Source organism: Chiloscyllium plagiosum, unplaced genomic scaffold, assembly GCF_037043375.1.
Source record: "Chiloscyllium plagiosum isolate Xiang-an unplaced genomic scaffold, Cpla_swu_hap1 HiC_scaffold_1, whole genome shotgun sequence".
Taxonomy (NCBI): domain Eukaryota; kingdom Metazoa; phylum Chordata; class Chondrichthyes; order Orectolobiformes; family Hemiscylliidae; genus Chiloscyllium; species Chiloscyllium plagiosum.
The window spans coordinates 42,909,129-42,928,707 of NW_028270139.1; the positions used below are offsets into that span (position 1 = coordinate 42,909,129).

The window sequence follows — 19,579 nt, forward strand, 5'->3', positions numbered from 1 at the left end:
TTGACTTCTGACCCATCAACAGAGGCCGTGCCACTAAAGGCAGCTAATCTAGACTGAGTTAGTGGCAAAAGTTACTGTTGTGTCCCGGGATAAAAGAAGTATACAACAGTACACAATGAAGAGTTGTTGACCTTCGGGGCCTCTGCAAGACTAAGTGCCATCAATTTCTCTCTATTACTTCACACTCTGAAGAACGTTACTCACTCTAACTCTGCCACCGTACACACCCCTCACCAAGGTTCATGGACTACAATTCTCACTATTACATGCATCATGTCTACTCAATGGCTCTCACTTACCTCATCTTACTAAACGATTAATCCTTCCTGCCCTCTATGCTTCTTACTCACACAGCCATACAGCACCATATCCAACCCCTTCACTAGTTAATATTCTCAACCTTGCCAAAATTTTCCACATTTTTATTTTAAAGGTCTGCAATAAAGTTCTATTAGCTTTTGTGTTAAAGTTCAGAGTTGATTTCACATTGATTTCACTTGTTGGAGAGAGTTTCAAACTTCTAACACACTCTGCATTAAGAATTATTTCCTAACTGAGCTCCTGAAAGGTCTAACTCTAATTTTTAGACTAATCCCCTAGAGTTAAACTCCCAACTAGTGGAAACTCAATTTATGTTATATGTTTCAGTTAGTTCCCTGAATACTTTGACCAACTCATGCTTAACCTTCTAAATTTGAGGGAATACAACATGTTTAATCTCAACTCAAAGTTTCATTTCTGAATACAGGTATCATGTAATCAATGCAACCTACACTTCACTCTCTACACGACCAAATAATTTTCTGTACTTGTTCCCTTCATTTTAATGACTAATGTGCCTGAATTCCTTTGTATCTGCTCCGTTTTTGCCTTTCTCACCAGTTTGAGAGAATTGTTTTCTATCCTTTTTAGGTCCAAAGTGCATGACTCTTTTTGGCCACAATGAATTTATTATATATAATTTTACTGATTAATCAACTTACTGGTATCCTTTGAAATTTTTATGCTTCCATCTATGTTCCTTGGTGAATCTTGTTACTGCAAGGAAACAAGTCTCAAGCCTACCTCAGCCAGATCAGAAATTGAACCCTGTGCGTCAAAATGATCCACACACCATCCATCTAGTCAAATGAGCTAACCATCTGCTCGAGCAAGCATATTCTTGCTAAAATATGAAGACCAAACCTATGCACAGAATACCAAATGTGGTCTCACCAGAGGCCTTATGATTATAGCAATTCTTGCAATAGAGATCAGCATGCCACTTAAAGTCATAGAGTCATAGGTTCATACAGCATGGAAACAGGTCCTTCGGTCCAACCAGTCTAAGCTGAACATAATCCTAAAATAAACTTGTCCCACCTGCCTGCTCCTCGCCCATATCCCTCCAGACCATTCTTATTTGTGTATTTATCCAAATGTCTTTTAAGCGCTGTAATTGTGCCCACATCCACTACTTCCTCAGGAAATTCATTCCAAATGTGAACCATCTTTGTGTAAAACGTTTGCCCCTCATGTCTTTGACAATGAAGGGAAAATTGGAGCCCACTTTACAAGCAGGGATCTGATCTTAGTGGGCAGTGTAGTCAGATATGTGACATCCAATATCTCCAGGACTTACAATGGAAGCTGCAACACGAGAGGGTGCCAGCCTGCTGCGAGTTTCTGATCCAGGTCAGTGCAGTCTCAGCCCTTTGAAAGAATGCCCAGTACTGCAGGGAGAAGGTCAATGATTTTCTCTACTCTGCCAGTGTAAGTACCACGATCTTCTCTCCAATTCCTCACAATTACTCCATCTCTGTGATTGTACCCACCCCTCCGCAAGGCTCATCTCCACCACTCTCACCTTTCCCTGCATCTTCTACATATAAAGGTGTGCTGAAGCCTTCCTTAATTTAGTTCATATTGAGTGTTGTAATTTGAGAGTTGGGGCTCTTAAAATAGCTTAATTGAGCTCTCTGCGTCCAACTAAAGGCCTGAAAAATATAACAATAGGACCCAGAGGATGCTTCCAATTGACTATTCTTATTTGTGAATAGATTTGTAATATCATCAAAACCCTACAGTGCAGATAGAGGCCATTTGGCAACCCCACCCACACAACTATAGCCCATAGCCACACATTTAAAATGGCTAACCCACCTAGAATGCACAACTCTCAACACTATGAACAATCCACCTAACCTGCACACTGTGGGAGGAAACTGGATCACCTTGAGGATGCACACAGATGTGGCAAGAATGTGCATACCCCACATAGACAGTTACCCAAGGCTGGATTTGAACTCAGGTCCCTGGTACTATTAGGCAGCAGTGCTAACCACTGAGCCACTGTGCCATCCACATTACTTACCTTTCTTTGGTAAATTTTGGTACATGGCTTTCTCTCATGTCATTTGAGCCATGAGTGAATGTAGTGAATAGTTAAGACCCCAGCACAGTTCCTTACAAGACACACACAGTTCCTAATTCCAGTCAGGATACAGTAATACATAATAATCAGGTAAATTAGCCACAATTACTCAAACAAAGTTGAATTTCTGTATTTTTCTTTTGCCTACGAAAGTGATAAATGTACAACTATACAAAAAAAGGTGACAATCTTCATTTGTTACAAGTTAAAATAGTATTAGTGATATAGTTAAAAGCTATAGTTCTACATTTTCCAAGAAATATAATAGCATATCGCCCTTTCTTTTAACATATATTTTCCTGTATTATTATCTTAAATGACAGTGAACTGCTTTTGTGAACAAGTTATCTGAAGGTTGTTAGAAAAGTACAGTAGGAACATGTACTGAAGTATGTACATAGAAATATTTACATTGAAATAAATTAGTGCAGTTTTAGGTATACAATGATAATAATAAAGGATAAAAATCATTAACATATGATGCTATCAATATGTTAATGCAGTATCAATGGAAAAGTCAGAGTACATTGTTCCATTTGGCTTCCTGATTGGTCTCTTCGATCAATTAGTCGCAAAGGAATATTTTTATGGATGTTTATAATTTCAGGCACTGAATCAAATATCTGTGTAGTGGAGAAAAATAGATATTTTTAGCAACAAAACATTTTAGAGGACTTCAACTAGAGAAACTTAATGTGTGTGATTCAGTTGCAATTTTCTCCTGAAACATCCTTAAATTGTAAGTACCTGGAACATATCTGCTAAACATATTACAGGGTGACCACCATATCCACAGGTCCGATTACAGCATTTTCCCACAGCCTGAACATATTACATGGAACATTCCAGAACCAGGGGGCTGCCGATGAGGTAAATTTCCCATTGAAACGAATGGGTGTGCTACTATCTGCGGTAGGTCTTAGAACGTACCCCAGCAGACACGGGGGGAACTACTGATTAGATAAGTCCACACCAACCCTCCGAAGAGGAACCCACCCAGACCCATTCCCAACCCTATATTCACCCATGACTAATGGACCTAACACTATGGACAATTTAGCATGGCCAATTCACCTGACTTGCACATCTTTGGACTGTGGGAGGAAACCGGAGCACCCGGAGGAAACCCACACAGACACAGGGAGAATGTGCAAACTCCACACAGACAGTCGACCAATGCAGGAATCGAACCCGGGTGGCTGGCGCTGTGAGGCAGCAGTGCTAACCACTGAGCCATCATGCTGCCCATTTTAAATGTATTTAAAAACAAGCAAATTATCTTATGTGCAAATTTTGCTTAATTAAAAAGAATGATTTAATATCATAACAATACTCTGTTTAAAATAGTTGCTTCTATTTTATGAGCATTGCAGCTGGTATTTGCTGCACATATTTATACTCTTCTGAAAAGGTGTTGGTGAGCCATATCCTTAAACAGCTGAAGTTCATGAGTTGCCACATAAACATATGGAACTCCATACATGTCCATATGAAAAGGGTGGCCTAAGACACCAAATATCTGTCTGTCTCAACCTTCAACAGATTTCACAGCCGACTATCATCATGTCTAGAGAATGTCAGAGATTCACAAAGAATGAAGAACTTTTTCTTCATCTCCAACTTAGGTGATCAGCCCTCTATCCTGAGACTTTTCCCCCATGTTTTCAAGTTACAATGGAAACAACCTTTTACTGTCAACCCTGTCTAGCCCCATAAGGATCTTGATTCAATTAGTTCAACGCATTTTTCAAATGCTAGAGTACAGGCTCAATTGACTCTCTCTCTCTGAAGACAACTTTCTCATTCCAAAGGCCAATCTTGTGAACATTCACTGTACTGCCTCCAATGCCAGTATATACATTCGTCAATGAGCAAACCTGCACATGGTATACCTGGTGTGGTCTCACCAAGACCCTGTATAATTGCCAAAAGATTTCCATAAATTTGGCCTTTATTGCAAGGAGTTTGCAGTACAATATGCCATCGTACAATGAATATGCATGTTAACTGTCTCTGTTTCTTGTTTCAATATAATTATGTACCTCTTCTGCGAAACATTTACAAATTTCATATCTTTTTAGAAAAATATTCTACTTCTCTATTTTTACTTGGAAAATGAATAACCCCACTTAATATTCCACCTCTTACCTTATTTCCCAATCATTTAATAGAACATAGAATGTTACAGCATAGTACAGGCCCTTCAGCCCTCGAAGTTGCACCAACCTGTGAACATAATCTGATACCCACCTAACCCACACCATTCCAGTGTTATCCATATGTATGTCCAATGCCCATTTATGTGCCCTTAATGTCGGTAAGTCTACAAATTTTGCAGGCAAGCCGTTCCACACCCTTACGACTCTCTGAGTGAAGAAACTACCCGTAATATCTGTCCTATATCTATCACCCCACAATTTAAAGCTATGCTAGCCTTCACCATCCAAGGAAAAAGGCTCTCACTGTCCACCCTATCTAACTCTCTGATTATTTTTATACGTCTCAATTAAGTCACCTCTCAACTTTCTTCTCTCCAATGAAAACAGTCTCAGTTCCCTCACCCTTTCCTCATAAGACCTTCCCTTCCATACCAGGCAACATCCTAGTAAATCTTCTCTGAACTCTTTCCAAAGCTTCCACATCCTTCCTATTATGCGGTGATCAGAACTGCACGCAATACTCCAGGTGTGGCCTTACCAGTGTCTTGTACAGCTGAAGAATGACCTTGTGGCTCTGAAACTCAATCCCCCTACCAATAAATGCCAACACACCATATGCCTTCTTAACAAACTTATCAATCTGGGTGGCAACTTTCAGGGATTTATGCACCAGGACACCGAGATCTCTCTGTTCATCTACACTGCCAAGAATTTTACCATTAGCACAGGACTCTGCATTCCTATTACTTCTTCTGAAGTGAACTACCTCACAATTTTCTGCATTAAACTCCATTTGCCACTTCTCAGCCTAGCTCTGCATCTTATCTATGTCCCTCTGTAACCCACAACATTCTTCAGCACTATCCACCACTCTGCCTAACTTAGTATCATCCACAAATTTACTAACCCATCCTTCTACACCCACATCCAGATCATTTATAAAAAGGTCAAACAGCAGTGGCCTCAAAACAGATTGTTGTGGCACACCACTGGTAACTGAGCTCCAAGATGAACATTTCCCATCAACCACCACTCTGTCTTCTTTCAGCTCGTCAATTTCTGATCCAAACTGCTAAATCACATTCAATCCCGAAAATCTGTAATTTGTGCAATAGCCTACCGTGTGGAACCTTATCAAACGCCTTACTGAAGTCCATATACACCACAACAACCACTTTACCCTCATCCACCTGTTTTGTCACTTGAAGAACTCTATAAGGTTAGTGAGGCACGACCTACCCTTCACAAAACCGTGTTGACTATCTCTAATCAAATTATTCCTTTCCAGATGATTATAAATCCTATGTCTTACAACCTTTTCCAACACCTCACCCACAATTGAAGTAAGGCTCACTGGCCTATAATTACCAGGGTTGTCTCAACTCCCCTGCTTAAACAAGGGAACAACATTTACTCTCCTCCAGTCTTCTGGTACTACTCCTGTCAACTATAATGACATAAAGATCGAAGTGAAAGGTTCTTCAATCTCCTTCCTGGCTTCCCAGAGAATCAGAGAATAAATCCCATCTGGCCCAGGGGTCATATCTATTTTCAAATCCTCCAAAATCTCAACCTTCTCTTTGTCAACCTCAATCCCATCTAATCTTGTAGCGTGTACCTCCGTATTCTCGTTAACATTGCCCTCTTCAAATGTGAATACTGACAAAAAGTATTCATTAAGCATTTCCACCAAGCCCTCAGATTCCACACACAACTTTGATTGGCCCTATTCTTACTCTAGTGATATAGCTGTAGAAGGCCTACGGGTTTTCCTTGATCCTATCCGTCAACAACTTCTCATGTCCCTCCGGCTCTCTTTCGATCTTTTCTGGCTAACGAATAACTCTCAATCCCCCTAACTGAGCCTTCACACCTCATCCTGACATAAGCCTTCTTCTTCCTCTTGACAAGAGCTTCAACTTCTTTAGTAAACCATAGCTCCCTCTCTTGCCAACTACCTCCCTGCCTGATAGGTATATACTTAATTATCTCTTTGCAAACTTATTGCATCCAGTTTGCATTCATACCTGGCTTTGTATCATCAAACTTAGATACTTTACTCCCTGTCTCCTCATCTAGCTCATTAATAGCTGAGGCCTCCACAATGCTCCTTGTAGCACTTGGCGAGCTACAATCTGCCAATTTGAAAATGCACTGCTTATCCCTGCTCTTTGTTTCTAAGCTATTTTAATAATCTTTTATCCATGCTAAGACATTACTTCCAAATCTTTCAGCTTCTATTTTTCATTTGGAAATCCAAGTATACTATACTTAGTGGCTTCCTTTTATTTGCCCTACTTGTTAATTTGTCAAAATGCTAATACGTTTGTTAATGAGATTTCCATTTCACCCAATAATTACATTTCCATTATGTACCAAGAACCTATCTATCCCTGTCTTAAGTACACTCAGGACCTGGCCTCCATTGTCTTTTGCAGCAGGGCCACCGCCCTCTGGCTGAAGAAATGCCTCTTCACCTTAGTTTTAAAGGGTCACCTCCTCACTCCGAGGCTCTACCTTTGGTCCTAATTTCTCCAACAGTGGAAACAAATTCTTCACATCTACAGTATCCTGGCCTCTCAGTATTGTGAAAGTTTCAATCAGATCCCCCCCTTATCCTTCTAAACTTCATTACGTAGTCCTCAACTGCTTCTAATTTGACAAACCCTTCATCCCTGGGATCCTTCTTGTAAACCTCTTCTGGGCCCCCTCAAGGCCTCACACCTGCTCACCATATTCCAAATGCGGTCTGATCAGAGTCTTAAACAGCCTCAGAACTACATTTCTGCTCTTCTATTCTAGTCCTCTTGAGATGAATGTTAACATTGCATGTACCTTCCTAATTGCCAGCTGAACCTTCATGTAAACCTTTAGAGAACTCTGATTTAGGACCTGACGAAGCAGCACTTTGAAAGCTAGTGATTCCAAATAAACCTGTTGGATTATAATCTAGTATAGTGATTTAGGAAGCCCATGTCCCTTTGGACTTCAGATTTCCCAAGCCTTTCCCCATTCAGAAAATACCTCTACACCTCTATTCTTCCTATCAAATTGCATAACCTCATACTTTCCCACATTACATTCCGTCTGCCACTTTTCTGCTCACTCTCATATCCTGTCTAAGTCCTTCTGCAGCCTCCCTGCTTCCTCAACACTACCTGCCCCTCCACCTAACCCTGCTCCCTGCATTTTCTCTCCTCTCTTTCTTGAATAGTGGTGTTACAATAGTCAAAAGTCTTGGTGAGTTGTTTCCAAATTACTTGGAATGAATGATATAAGTAATTACATCAAGTCAAACTGGCCTGGAGTTTTCACTCAGCTGCTTGGGGTTTTACTGATGCAGTTTGTCCCAAACAGGTTACACCAACATAAAAGATTGTAGAATTTCAAGTGCAAATTATGTCCCTTCATCCTGGTCCAAAGTTCTTTTCCATCCCGACAAAGTAGTCATACCTCCAGATCAAATAAATCTTCATTGTGAACTTCAGTCATTTCCATTCAATTACAGGCCTTTGGAGACATAATTAAAATTGAACTGCTAATGGAAGGACACTACTCAATAAAATCTTTTGTATATAATTTGTAAGTTGTGGATTGATCAGTTCAGTAGGCTGGGAAGCTGCTTTGCAATGCAGAGTGAGGACAACAGTATGGGTTCAATTTCTATCACACAACACCAGGTTATAGTCTAACAGGGTTATTTGGAAGTACTAGCTTTCAAAGCATTGCACCTTTGTCAGGTGGTTGTGGAGTAGGACCATAAGACACAGAATTTATACCAAAAGGTTACAGTGTCGTGCTGCTGAAATATATTGAACAAACTTAGATTAAGTCTTTCATCTTTTAAAATAGATTTGGTTTGTTAATATGTATATCCCAGAACTCCTTTTAAGTTATATTCTCAAGATAACTTCAGGTTTTCTAATAAAATGTGTCATCTCAACTCAGACAATGTATTAAAGTTTAAAATCTGTCTGTGTCAGATTGGGATTCACATATTAACGAACCAAAACTAGCAAACCCATTCTAAAAGATGAAAGACTTGATCTAAGTTTGTTTAATATATTTCAGCTGCATGATACTGTAACCTTTTGCTATAAATTTTGTGTGTCATGCTCCTGCTCTACAACTACCTGATGAAGAAGCGGCGCTCCGAAAGCTAGTGTTTCCAAATAACCCTGTTGGATTATAACCTGCTGTTGAGTGATTTTTAACCTTGTCCACCCCATTCCAACACTGGCACCTCCAAATTACAACAGCTGAGACTACCATGAAGGACTCAGCCTTTCCCTTCATCTGAGGCATGATGAACTTCAGGTTAAACTATCATCAGTTGTCTCTGTAATGAGAGAACAGCCCTATGGGGTCCAGTTCAGGACTGCGGTAACTATACCTTTCACCTTTCTTTGTAAATTAAGAAACTGAATACTGTATCCTAACTGAACTAGTAAATGGATCTAGGTAGCATTATAAAGTCATTTTATGTCACTTAAAATCTGGTCACTCACAGGTGGTTGTCTGGACCTTAAAATGAGAATTTTTTTTGATGATAACCCATTTTTAAGCAGTATTAATCAATGTGCTTACCAATCTTAAGGAGCCCAAGGAATATTTTGTTAAACAAAGGCTTACAATAAAAATATGTTCTGTTGTGTTAGTTCACGTCAGATTTTACATTTTCCAATATGCAAATATGCTTTAGAAGGTTCTCGGATTTAAAAAGACACTTCTCAAAATCCACATTTCTAATTGCATCCAAACAGAAACTCTGCTTTAATTATTTTAATTTCAACGTACAACTGAATTTTGTTGTATTATTTAGGAAGTATAAATAGATGTGAGTTGAAATCATTGAAAGATATTAAAAGTGCAAATTTCTTTTGTTAAGATAAAGAATTATAAATAGCTCAGTGTAGTGACCTTGTATGCTCATGCCATATGGCCATGTTGCACTTTGTTTTTATATAAAACAACATCGCTAATACATTTGCAGCTGCATTGGCATCTCAATCTCTGGAGAGTTTATTAATCTGAGTCCTCACAGATACTCAGTGTATTGTCGCATAGGGCTTGTTGCCTTAGCAACACCTTTATTTGTTTCTCAACGTTTTGTTTCAAATGAGCAGCAGGTGGATGTTGAGTCTTTAAAAATGACTTCAAGGCAATTGGCATGTCATCTGTGATCTGACTATCTCATTTGATGCCTGTTAAGGACAGTGGTTGAATTTCTGCTCAATAGCAATGAGATTCAAGATAAATTCAGGCCCTGTGTAATTAGAGAACAAAAAATAGGTGCCCTTATAATTAAATACTCAATACAAATGATCTGTCAACAAAAATGTAATCCCATATTTACTTCTTTTTGTTAAAATATTGAGGCAAATTTTGAACCAGCTGAGTAGCGAACAGACCCTTTGTTTTATGAAGAATGAAACGCTCTTTGAGCCCCCACTTTATTTTCATATAATCAGAACATTGATGATATGATTGAAATCAAAGAATCCAGACAGTTTGGAAACAGGCCATTCAGCCCAACAAGTCCAAACTGACCCTCCGAAGAGTAACCCACCCAGATCCATTCCCCATTCTATTACTCTACGTTTACCCCGACTAATGCACCTAACCTACACATCTCAGAACACTGTCGGCAATTTAGCATGGACAGTTCACTTAACCTGCACGTCATTTGGACTGTGGGAGGACCCGGAGGAAACCTAGCAGACACAAGAAGAATTTGCAAACTCTACACAGTCAGTCGCCCAAGGCTGGATTCAAACCAGGTCTCTGTCACTGTGAGGCAGCAGTGCTAGTCACTGTGTCACCCTATTTGCTCCTGGGAAGAGGAATTATAAATTACTAATGGAGTCATACAGCATGGAAACAGACCCTTTGGTCTAACTAAACCACGCTGATCATGTACCCATACTAAACTAGTCTCATTTGCCTGTGTTTGTATCATATCCTTGAAACCTTTCCTATTCATGTACTTATCTAAATGTCTTTTAAGCATTGTAATTGTATACTCATCCACCACTTCCTCTGGCAATTCATTCTACATACAAGTCACTCCTTGTGTAAAAACGGTGTCCCTCATGTCCTTTATAAAACTTTTTCCTCTCGCCTTAAAAATGTGCTACCTAATTTTGAACTCCCCCACCTTGGGGAAAAGACGCTTGCTATTCACGTTATCTATGCCGTTCATGATTTTATAAACCTCTACAAGGTCAAGACACTGGAACTCTCCACCTCAGAAACAGTGATGATTGGGGCATTGAAGATTTTTAAGGCACAGATGAATAGATTCTTGTCAGGCAAGAGAACCAATGGTTTTGGGGGCAGATGGGGATCTGGAATTCAGAATACAAACAGATCAACCATGACCTTAGAGAGTGGTGAAGCACACTTGAAGAACTGAATGACCTATTTCGGCTCCCAAGGCTAAATTATCGTGTAAAACTGCTATATTAAGAATTTTGAGACAGATGCAAGCTATTAACTATATGAATTCAGTTTCTCTATATTGGTATTTTAATGCTGAATGTATAGCACCATTGGCTTGTGTTAAGAATATCTTCATTATGTATTCTGCTGCAGTAGCACCCTGGATATTTTAAAAGGTTCCTTCTCTCAGATGGTGTCCCTCTCTCTTTTAAAACTGTTATCATCATCTACCTCCTCAAAAATTGAGTCCTTAACTCCATTGTCCTTGCAAATTATTATCTTATCCCCACCAAACCTTCCTCTCAAAGATCCTTAAACCAGGGCTCAAAACCAGGGTTTTTGTTTTAGAAGGGTTCCTCATGAGTCTTCTTGGAAGATACACTTTAAATTTCGAGGACTCTTTTTCAATTTCACTCACTCCTTCCTTAGGTGGCACAGTCACTTGGTAACATTAGATTCTGTACTTGTGTTGATACATTGGGGCTTTGGGTACATACACAAGCAGAATTAAAAGAATTCATCAAAATCCCCAATGTTCATCATCTCTTCATGAAACTTAAAGCCTCAATATAAAACAAAACTCTTCCTATTGTATTTAAATTAGCAGAAGATAGGCATAAGTTAGCAATACATGCTCTTCTTAAAAAACAATACACATCTAAGTTTCTATACATTAAAAAAAATTACTCTAAACATGCTTTCTGCAGACTTGTGAGGTCAAAACCATTGTTTGTTTGTCTCTGACACAATCATTGCACCTCAAGTAAATCATAGCATGCCATAGGTTTAAGATAGCACATAAAAGCAAATCTTTATGAAAGCAAACTGTTAATATTAAATTAGATGATTGACATAGTATTCAGTTCAATAGCATCCACTACATTTAACTCCATATAATGATATTAAAATTAAGATGGGGGGAGTGCACTGATTTTTTCTAATTCCACAACTTCAACAATCACAGCATAAACATCATCATTTTACATATGGCCAACCATCTGAATGTTCAGATGGATGCTAGTCGGGCATTTGGACTTGTGTAGATGAATGTCACAAAACATAGTTAGGTGTCTCTGGGATGTTTTCCAATACAGGTTGCCAAGCAAGCATTTTATGGTAGCTTCTTCCAGACCCTCTTCAAGAGGGCAATTAAGATTAGGCTAGGACCATGACTCTAAGTGCGACATTGGACCCACATGAATTTTTACAGAGACCAAAGAGCTCGGTTGGGAAGCTCATTTCCTTCCTCAGCCTGCCTACCAAATGCAAATTTTCCAAAGCAGTTAGAACAAAACATGCAATCTTCAAGAAATGTTTTGTTTAAAAACAAATCCACTGTCTTTTCATCAATTTGTACTTAAAAAGAAATCCATGTAGTATAACCTTTCAAGTGCACAAAAATGAATAACTAAGAAGATATCATAACAAGTAGCTCCTGAACTCCTTCAATTTTCATCCATAAACTCCACATTAACTTTCAAGGAACTTGTTACCTCAGTTTTCCTGAGTATTCGTTTATTATAAAGTTTAAAGTTTAATTTTCTTCCCTTTCCTGTTACCTTTTCCCCTTTCAGCCCCTTTAGCATATTTTTAGTCCCACACTTCCCCTTGCAGCTCCTCTCCCCACGTTTGTGATGTCCCCCCCCCCACCCCTCCAAGATTTTGGTACCCCTGTCTCCCCTTTGCAATTCCTCACTCCCTTTTGCTGCCCCTGCCCCTCCTTTTCAGATTTGCATGTCCCCATTCTTAAACCCTTATCTATCTTTTGAAGATTCTCTTGCCGCTTTGCAACTTTCTTCTGCCCATTTTGCAGCTTCTCTTTCCCTCCAGCTCCTCAGCCATAGTCCCTGGCCTCATACCTGAGCCTTGGTGGCCTCACTCTGCAGCCTCATTCCCCGCTGTGGCTCCCATGTTCACTCCCTGGCCTCATTCCTTGCTCAGGACTCTTGCTTCCCATTCTACCCTCCACTATCTTGGGTTTTGTTGACTGTTGGCACTCACCTGGTTGCTTCATTCACAAGTTGCTTCTCTTCCACATTTAGTTCTGATAAGCTCAGCTTGTAACGTGGAAAGAGAAAGAGTCCATTGATTTGAGCAGCAGCTCCTCATTATTTCCACCCATTGGATTTTGGAGGTGATGTTTCTTTGACTGGTCACCTGATCAGTCAGTTTCCCTGGGTGATTTGGGAATTTTGAAGGAAATTCCTTCCCCCCAATCCCATGTGCTCTGTGCATTGCCTTGATTGTGATTTCTCTTCCTAGATCCATTTCCATCTTTCCCGAAGCTCTCTATTTGAATCCATACAATTATATAATGCCATAGATACCAAAGTGGCTCTTATCAAAATCACAAATGACATTCTTTGTCACAGTGGCAAAGATAAACTGTCCTCCTCATCCTTCCCAACCTCTTATCTATCCAACTGCAGTCAGAGAATTGCATTCAAAACTTTTTGGTTTGCTCCCACACCATTTCTGAAAATGTGTTGCTGGAAAAGCGCAGCAGGTCAGGCAGCATCCAGGGAACAGGAGAATCGACGTTTCGGGCATAAGCCCTTCTTCAGGAGAGATTCCTGAAGAAGGGCTTATGCCCGAAACGTCGATTCTCCTGTTCCCTGGATGCTGCCTGACTTGCTGCGCTTTTCCAGCAACACATTTTCAGCTCTGATCTCCAGCATCTGCAGTCCTCACTTTCTCCTCCCACACCATTTCCTCTGGTATCTCCCAAAGATCAATTCTTGGTTCCCCCTTATTTTTCAGCCACATACTGCACCTTGGAAATATCGTCCAAAGGCATGGCATTAATTTTCACATAAATACTAGTGATATCCAGCACTACCTTCCCACCACATTTCTGGACCCCTTCACCATTTGTAAATGATGAGGCTGTTTATCTGCCATCCATAGTAGATGAGCAGAAATGTCCTCTTAAATATAGGGATGACTGAAGCCATTGTCTTAAGACCCTGCTCCAAACTCCATTTCCTGCCGGTCAACTCCATGCTTCCCTGTCAATGGTTTCAGATTAAGCCGGTCCAATTGCAATGTTGGCATCATATTTGATTCTGAAGTGAGCTTTGAACCTCATATTCTTGCCAAGTCTAAGACCGTCTAGTTCCACTTTTGTACAATTGTTCAGTGTTGTGTCAACTCACTTGTTTCTGAAACCTTCATGCATTTCTTCATTAATGCTAGACTCAAGTATTCCAATGCACACTTCGCTGGCCTCTTTGATTCTATTCACTGTAAACTAAAGATCAGCCAAAACTCTGATGGCCATGCCTTGACTTTGCAGAAAGCTCTATTCTCCGATCACACCTGTGATTGCTGGCCTAAATTAGTTCCTGATCAGGCTGCATCTTGGTTTCATAATTCTAATACCTGTTTTGAATTCCATCCATGGCCTTGTCCTTGCTCCTTCTGCAATCTCCTCCAAGCCCACAACCCTCCAAAATATCAGCACTCTTCTAATGTCTGACCTCTTGCATATTCCCAATTATTACTATTCTACTATTCATGACAGTGTTTCCTCCAAACTCTGTGAGTCCCTCCCTACACATCTCTGCTGCTGTCCTAGGTTTCCACCTCTTTGACCAATTGTTTGGTCATCTGACACAACATAAGTTTAGGTGGAATTTAATGCCCTCCCTGTGTTAGGTTTGGAGATGGAAGGGTGATAGGAGGGGAATATGCTTTTCCTTCTCTGCCTGGATTCAACTCATGGAGGGTATTCATTTCTCCCCTGCCTGAAATTAAGATTTTTATGTTGGAAATAAATATGCACTTAGGCGCATCATTCCACCACTGCCATTATTAATACAACAGACAGTGGGGGGCTTGCCATCAGGAAGTCTGAAAAGCAAAATGTATTGAAGTTGCCGGTGGGTTTCTGGTGGGGAAGGTGAGGATAGAGATGGTCTATTATTCAAAGGTACCTGTTTGATGGACCCAGCGTGAACAAGGGTGGAGCTGCTGACAGGCATTGTTGTCTCCTCTTCCATATATCTCAACGTGTGAACCTCTCCCTAGCCTGAACCTCCACGATAATCCTAAATCTCAAGTAATTGCATTTCTGGCAGCAGCCACAGCCTCCCTCGTGGCTCTGCTGAACATAAGACTATAATATGTAGAAGCATTTAACCCATCAAGTGTGTTCCACCATCCAATTAGATCACTGCTAATCTGATAATCCTCAACATATCTTTCCTGATTTATAATGCTTGATTCCTTCCTGATTAAAAATCTGTCTCCCTCAGCCTTGAATACTCTTAATAATTTAGCTTCCATAGCCTTCTGTGGTAAAGAATTCCACAGATAGATGACAGTTAGAGAAAACATTTTCTTCTAATCTCTGTGTTAAATGGATTACCCCATATTCTGAAATTATGCTCTCTGGTTCAAGACTCTCCCACAAGGGGAAACAACCTCTCTGCATCTGCCCTGTCAAATTCCAAAATAATATTATAAGTTTCAACAAAGTCTCCTCTCATTTCTCGAAACAAGCCAAATCTATTCAACCACTCCTCATAAGAAAATTATTCCATACCCAGAAACAATTTACAACAATTCTTTGGGCTGCTTCTAATGTAAGTTTATCTTTCCTTCAATATGGGACCAAAACTATTCACAGTATTCCAAGGGTGTGGCCTAACTCGTGCCTTGTATAGTTTTAGCAAAACATCCCTATTCTTATACTCCATTTTCTTTGAAATAAAGGCATATAGACTATCTGCCTTGCCTATTATCCACTGAACTTGAAAGCAAGTTTTCCATGATTCATGCACAAAAAATCCCAGATCACCCGGTTCTGCAGCCTCTTGCAGTCTTCCTCCAAGTAAATAATATTCAACTTCTCTATTCTTCCTGCCGACGTGTATAATCTCATACTTTTACACATTATATTCCACCTGCCAAAATTTCTCCCTCTCACTTAATCTGTCTATGTTCCTCTGCAGACTCTTTGTATCACCCTTACCACTTGCCTTCCCAGTTATTTTTTGTGACATCCACAAATTTGGCGAAAATACAATATGATGATGTGGCGGTCGAACCCCTCTGCTAATTAAAACCAGCACCAGAAAAGCTCGCCTCGCCTCATAATCTGCTACAAGTGTGAGTGAGTGAAAGATTTCCACTGTTTAAAGAAAAATATTCAATTTATTTTCCTAACTCTAACAGTGAACACTGAACAAAAACTGATTAACCCCTTTTACTTAATTAATCACTCTCTGACCCCATCTCTATTAAAATGCTACTCCAATAACTTAATTACTAAACACTAAATTAACTAAATTAAGTCAAAGTTCACACAGTCTCTTATGCTGCCTTCCTTCTGGGCTTCCAAATCTGCTGTTTTCTCCCTGGGCCATCTTCTATGTTTTTTGTTTCACTGCCAGAGTCTTTGTATAAAATTCTTTGGTGCCTTTAACAGAGGGTGCCTTCCTCTATTCGATGTTCAATAGGCAGTTAGCTCTGACTAATTTTCAAAATGCCCTCCCTTTTACCAAGACTCATACCCTCTCATTGGTTTGATGTTGTCAAATTCGAATTCAATTGATTTTTGGTATCCTGGAGATACCAAATTAAATGTGGGGACGAAGAGGGGATGAGAATGTCAGTAGCTCCACCCTTGTTCATGCTGAGTCCCTCAAACAGGTACCTTTGAATAGTGGACCATCTCCAGAATTAAATTAATTGGTTAAATTCAAATCCATTGCCTTACCATCAAAAAACAACCCCAAGCTAATGGTTATATATTATCAATTTGCAGCACTCTGTGCACTTGTCAGCTAGTCACAGACAGATGTACTGTCACAATCATTTAGCTCAGAAAAGCGCCCCTCTCTCTTAAAGTGACTATACACTCTTTTGACTTTGTAACAACATTCATTCTCCTCATCCAAGTCATTAATATATATTGTAAATAATTGTGGCCCCAACACTGATCCCTATGGCACTCCACCACTTACAGGTTTCCATCGTGAAAAAGACTCCTTTAATCCAACTTTCTACCTTCTATTAGTTCGACAAGCCTCTATTCATGATAATATACTATCTCCAACATCATGGGCTGTTATCTTCTTTGTGTGTGGTACCTTATCAAACATCTTTTGGACACCGAAGAACTGATTGGAAAGCAGCACCCTGTGTTTTCATCTCTAGGAGCTTGACCTCAGGGAAGACCCATTTCTTCCTTGTCATGCGTGCAATTGGCATTTAATGGGCTAGCATCGCCTAAGTGTTTTGCTTTCGTTTACTCAATTTTTTAATTGTTGCCCGATTGCCTGATTATTGACTGAAGAAAATATCCTCTAAAGAAATTAATTATTCTAGAAATAATTGGAACAAAATGCTTTAGTTCTTTACATAATCACAAACTTAAGTCCTTTATGAAAGTAATTTTCCTTGATATTGCCCATCTGAGATCCATGCTATCTCACAAATCAAATCAAAATGTAGATATTTCAGCATTATGTTTCGGATGGGAGTGTGCACCTGAATGTAAAATTAACGTTTATCTTAATTTGCAAGGTGTGTTTAATTTCTAACTTAAAAAACTCACAGAAATATTAATTTTGTCCACCAAAGGCAGAAAAATTGTTTTGTTTATATTCTACGTAAGTCTGGAGCAATGAAATAGTATACAACTTACGTCATGTCCTCTGAGCCCACTGCCCAAAGCATACTGATTAGTGTCCTCTAGATATCGTATCTGAATGCTGTAAACTTTAAATCTGTAATATACCACCAACACGTATGGCTTATCAGGGTATCCTTTCGAACTATCTCTCACCAGGAAAGTGCCATTCTAAGTGAAGAGAAAACAAACTGTCACTGAATCAGAAATAAAGCATGCAAATCTCTACGCCTACGACTAACTATATAGCAAACTCTTCATGAATATGAGTATCTAGAAATAATTTTCAGAATAGAATAACTTTCTAGAAAAATGTAAACAGAGCATTCCATTGGGTAAGCACATGAGAACTTTGGTAGCTTCTGAAAATATCTTTAGATTGGAAAGATATTTGATTTCAGTAAGAATGTAACGTTTCAGATGCCTGTGGCAAAATAATTTCATTGGAATTATTTTGTAAATGAGAATTGATTACCTTATTGTGTAATCTTAAAGCCTCCTCTATTTTATAACGGTCACAGGCACCAAAGTACCATATCTGTCCTTCTAAATCCTGCAAAATGTTCAGAATGTAAATGATGAGCAATCTGTTAAGCAACAAGGTATAACATTTCAAATGATTGAGAACAAAGAAGTATATTATCAAGCTGCTTGTATCTGTTCCAGTTGAAAAAAGCTTTCTAATACCATATAAAGAGGAAAATTTGAGGTCAAATTCACCTGCAGTTCATCCCAGCATGTACTTTATTACCAACCAAATTTTCCACATCAACCTGTTCAGAGATACCTTTGGAGTAGGTGGGATTATGAATCCAGGCCACCTGGTTCACAGGTAGAGACACTAACAGTATATCAGAGCTCCAAAGACAACCAAACCATACTCTCGGTCTGACACTGGCATTAAGCAGTCCATTCAATTCCTAAAGTGTGGAAAAAGGCTATTTGGCCCATCAAGTTCACCCAGAAGAACATCCCATTCAGACCCTATCATTTCATATTAACTATGGTTACTCCACCTATCTATGAACACTATGGGGCAATGTAGCACAACCAATCCACCTAATCTGCACATCTTTGGACCGTGAGAGGAAACCAGTGCATCTTGAAAAAACTCACACAGACACAGGGTGAACAAGCAAATTTCACACAGTCACCTGGGGTGGAATTGAACCCGGGTCCCTGGCACTGTGAGGTCACATACCATCCATGAGTAGGTTACATGCTGTGCAAGTCTGAATACACTGAGTCATGCTGATAGTGTCCTCATGTCTGACTGTTCTCTTTTTGAATGATTTATTCCACTGAACAGCACTGCTGATGTGACTAACTAGATAAGTTAGTTATAAATTGATTATTTCCTCTACTTTCTTGAACACCACAATGTGAGTTTGGGTTTGGTTGCAGTGGAACCTCAGACCTGAATGTTTCATTCCAGTAGTCACTCTTGATTTCTGAATCTTCATAAGAAACATTGGAGTGGCATTTTCCTGGGAAGGTTGAAGTTCACCACTCTGCTTGTCCTATGATCACACACACAATGTAACAGGGGGACATTTTACAGTGACTGTTATTGGGATGCTATGAACAAAGAGTTGAGTTACTGTTTCTGTACTTCTGTTTTGCTGGAATAGCACGGATAGATGAAGCTCTCTTACTCCGTATATATCATCACCAAACATTTACTGTATTTATTCTCCCAACATTGAAGGAACCATTGCTTGTCTTTTATTGAAAGAAAACATTTCTGTGTACACACTGCAGAGGCGGTCTGACGAAATCATGCTCTTGCCAAGCAACCTCACCCACCAGGATCAGATATAGGAAAGCTCTTGATCCAGCAATGCCAGTCAGCAAGGCACCCATTTTGTATCTTTCCAGAAAGGCCTGCCAGTAATAAGTGCTGCTCAGGTATTTCAGGCTAGGATCAGG

At 39.6% G+C, this 19,579-nt stretch overlaps 1 protein-coding gene across 1 annotated transcript in view; it reads right to left on the reverse strand.

The window, feature by feature from the left end:
- Window positions 1–2,524: 2,524 nt before the first annotated feature.
- LOC122548331 (cytokine-dependent hematopoietic cell linker-like) overlaps window positions 2,525–19,579 on the reverse strand; it is a 175,258-nt gene continuing 158,203 nt past the window's right edge. The window contains exons 18-20 of the mRNA XM_087986506.1: window positions 18,126–18,203; window positions 17,666–17,821; window positions 2,525–3,036 (exon numbers count right to left, since the gene is read on the reverse strand). Coding sequence (XP_087842632.1) covers window positions 2,908–3,036; window positions 17,666–17,821; window positions 18,126–18,203 — 363 coding nt within the window. The 3' untranslated portion in view covers window positions 2,525–2,907. The remainder of the gene's footprint in view (window positions 3,037–17,665; window positions 17,822–18,125; window positions 18,204–19,579) is intronic.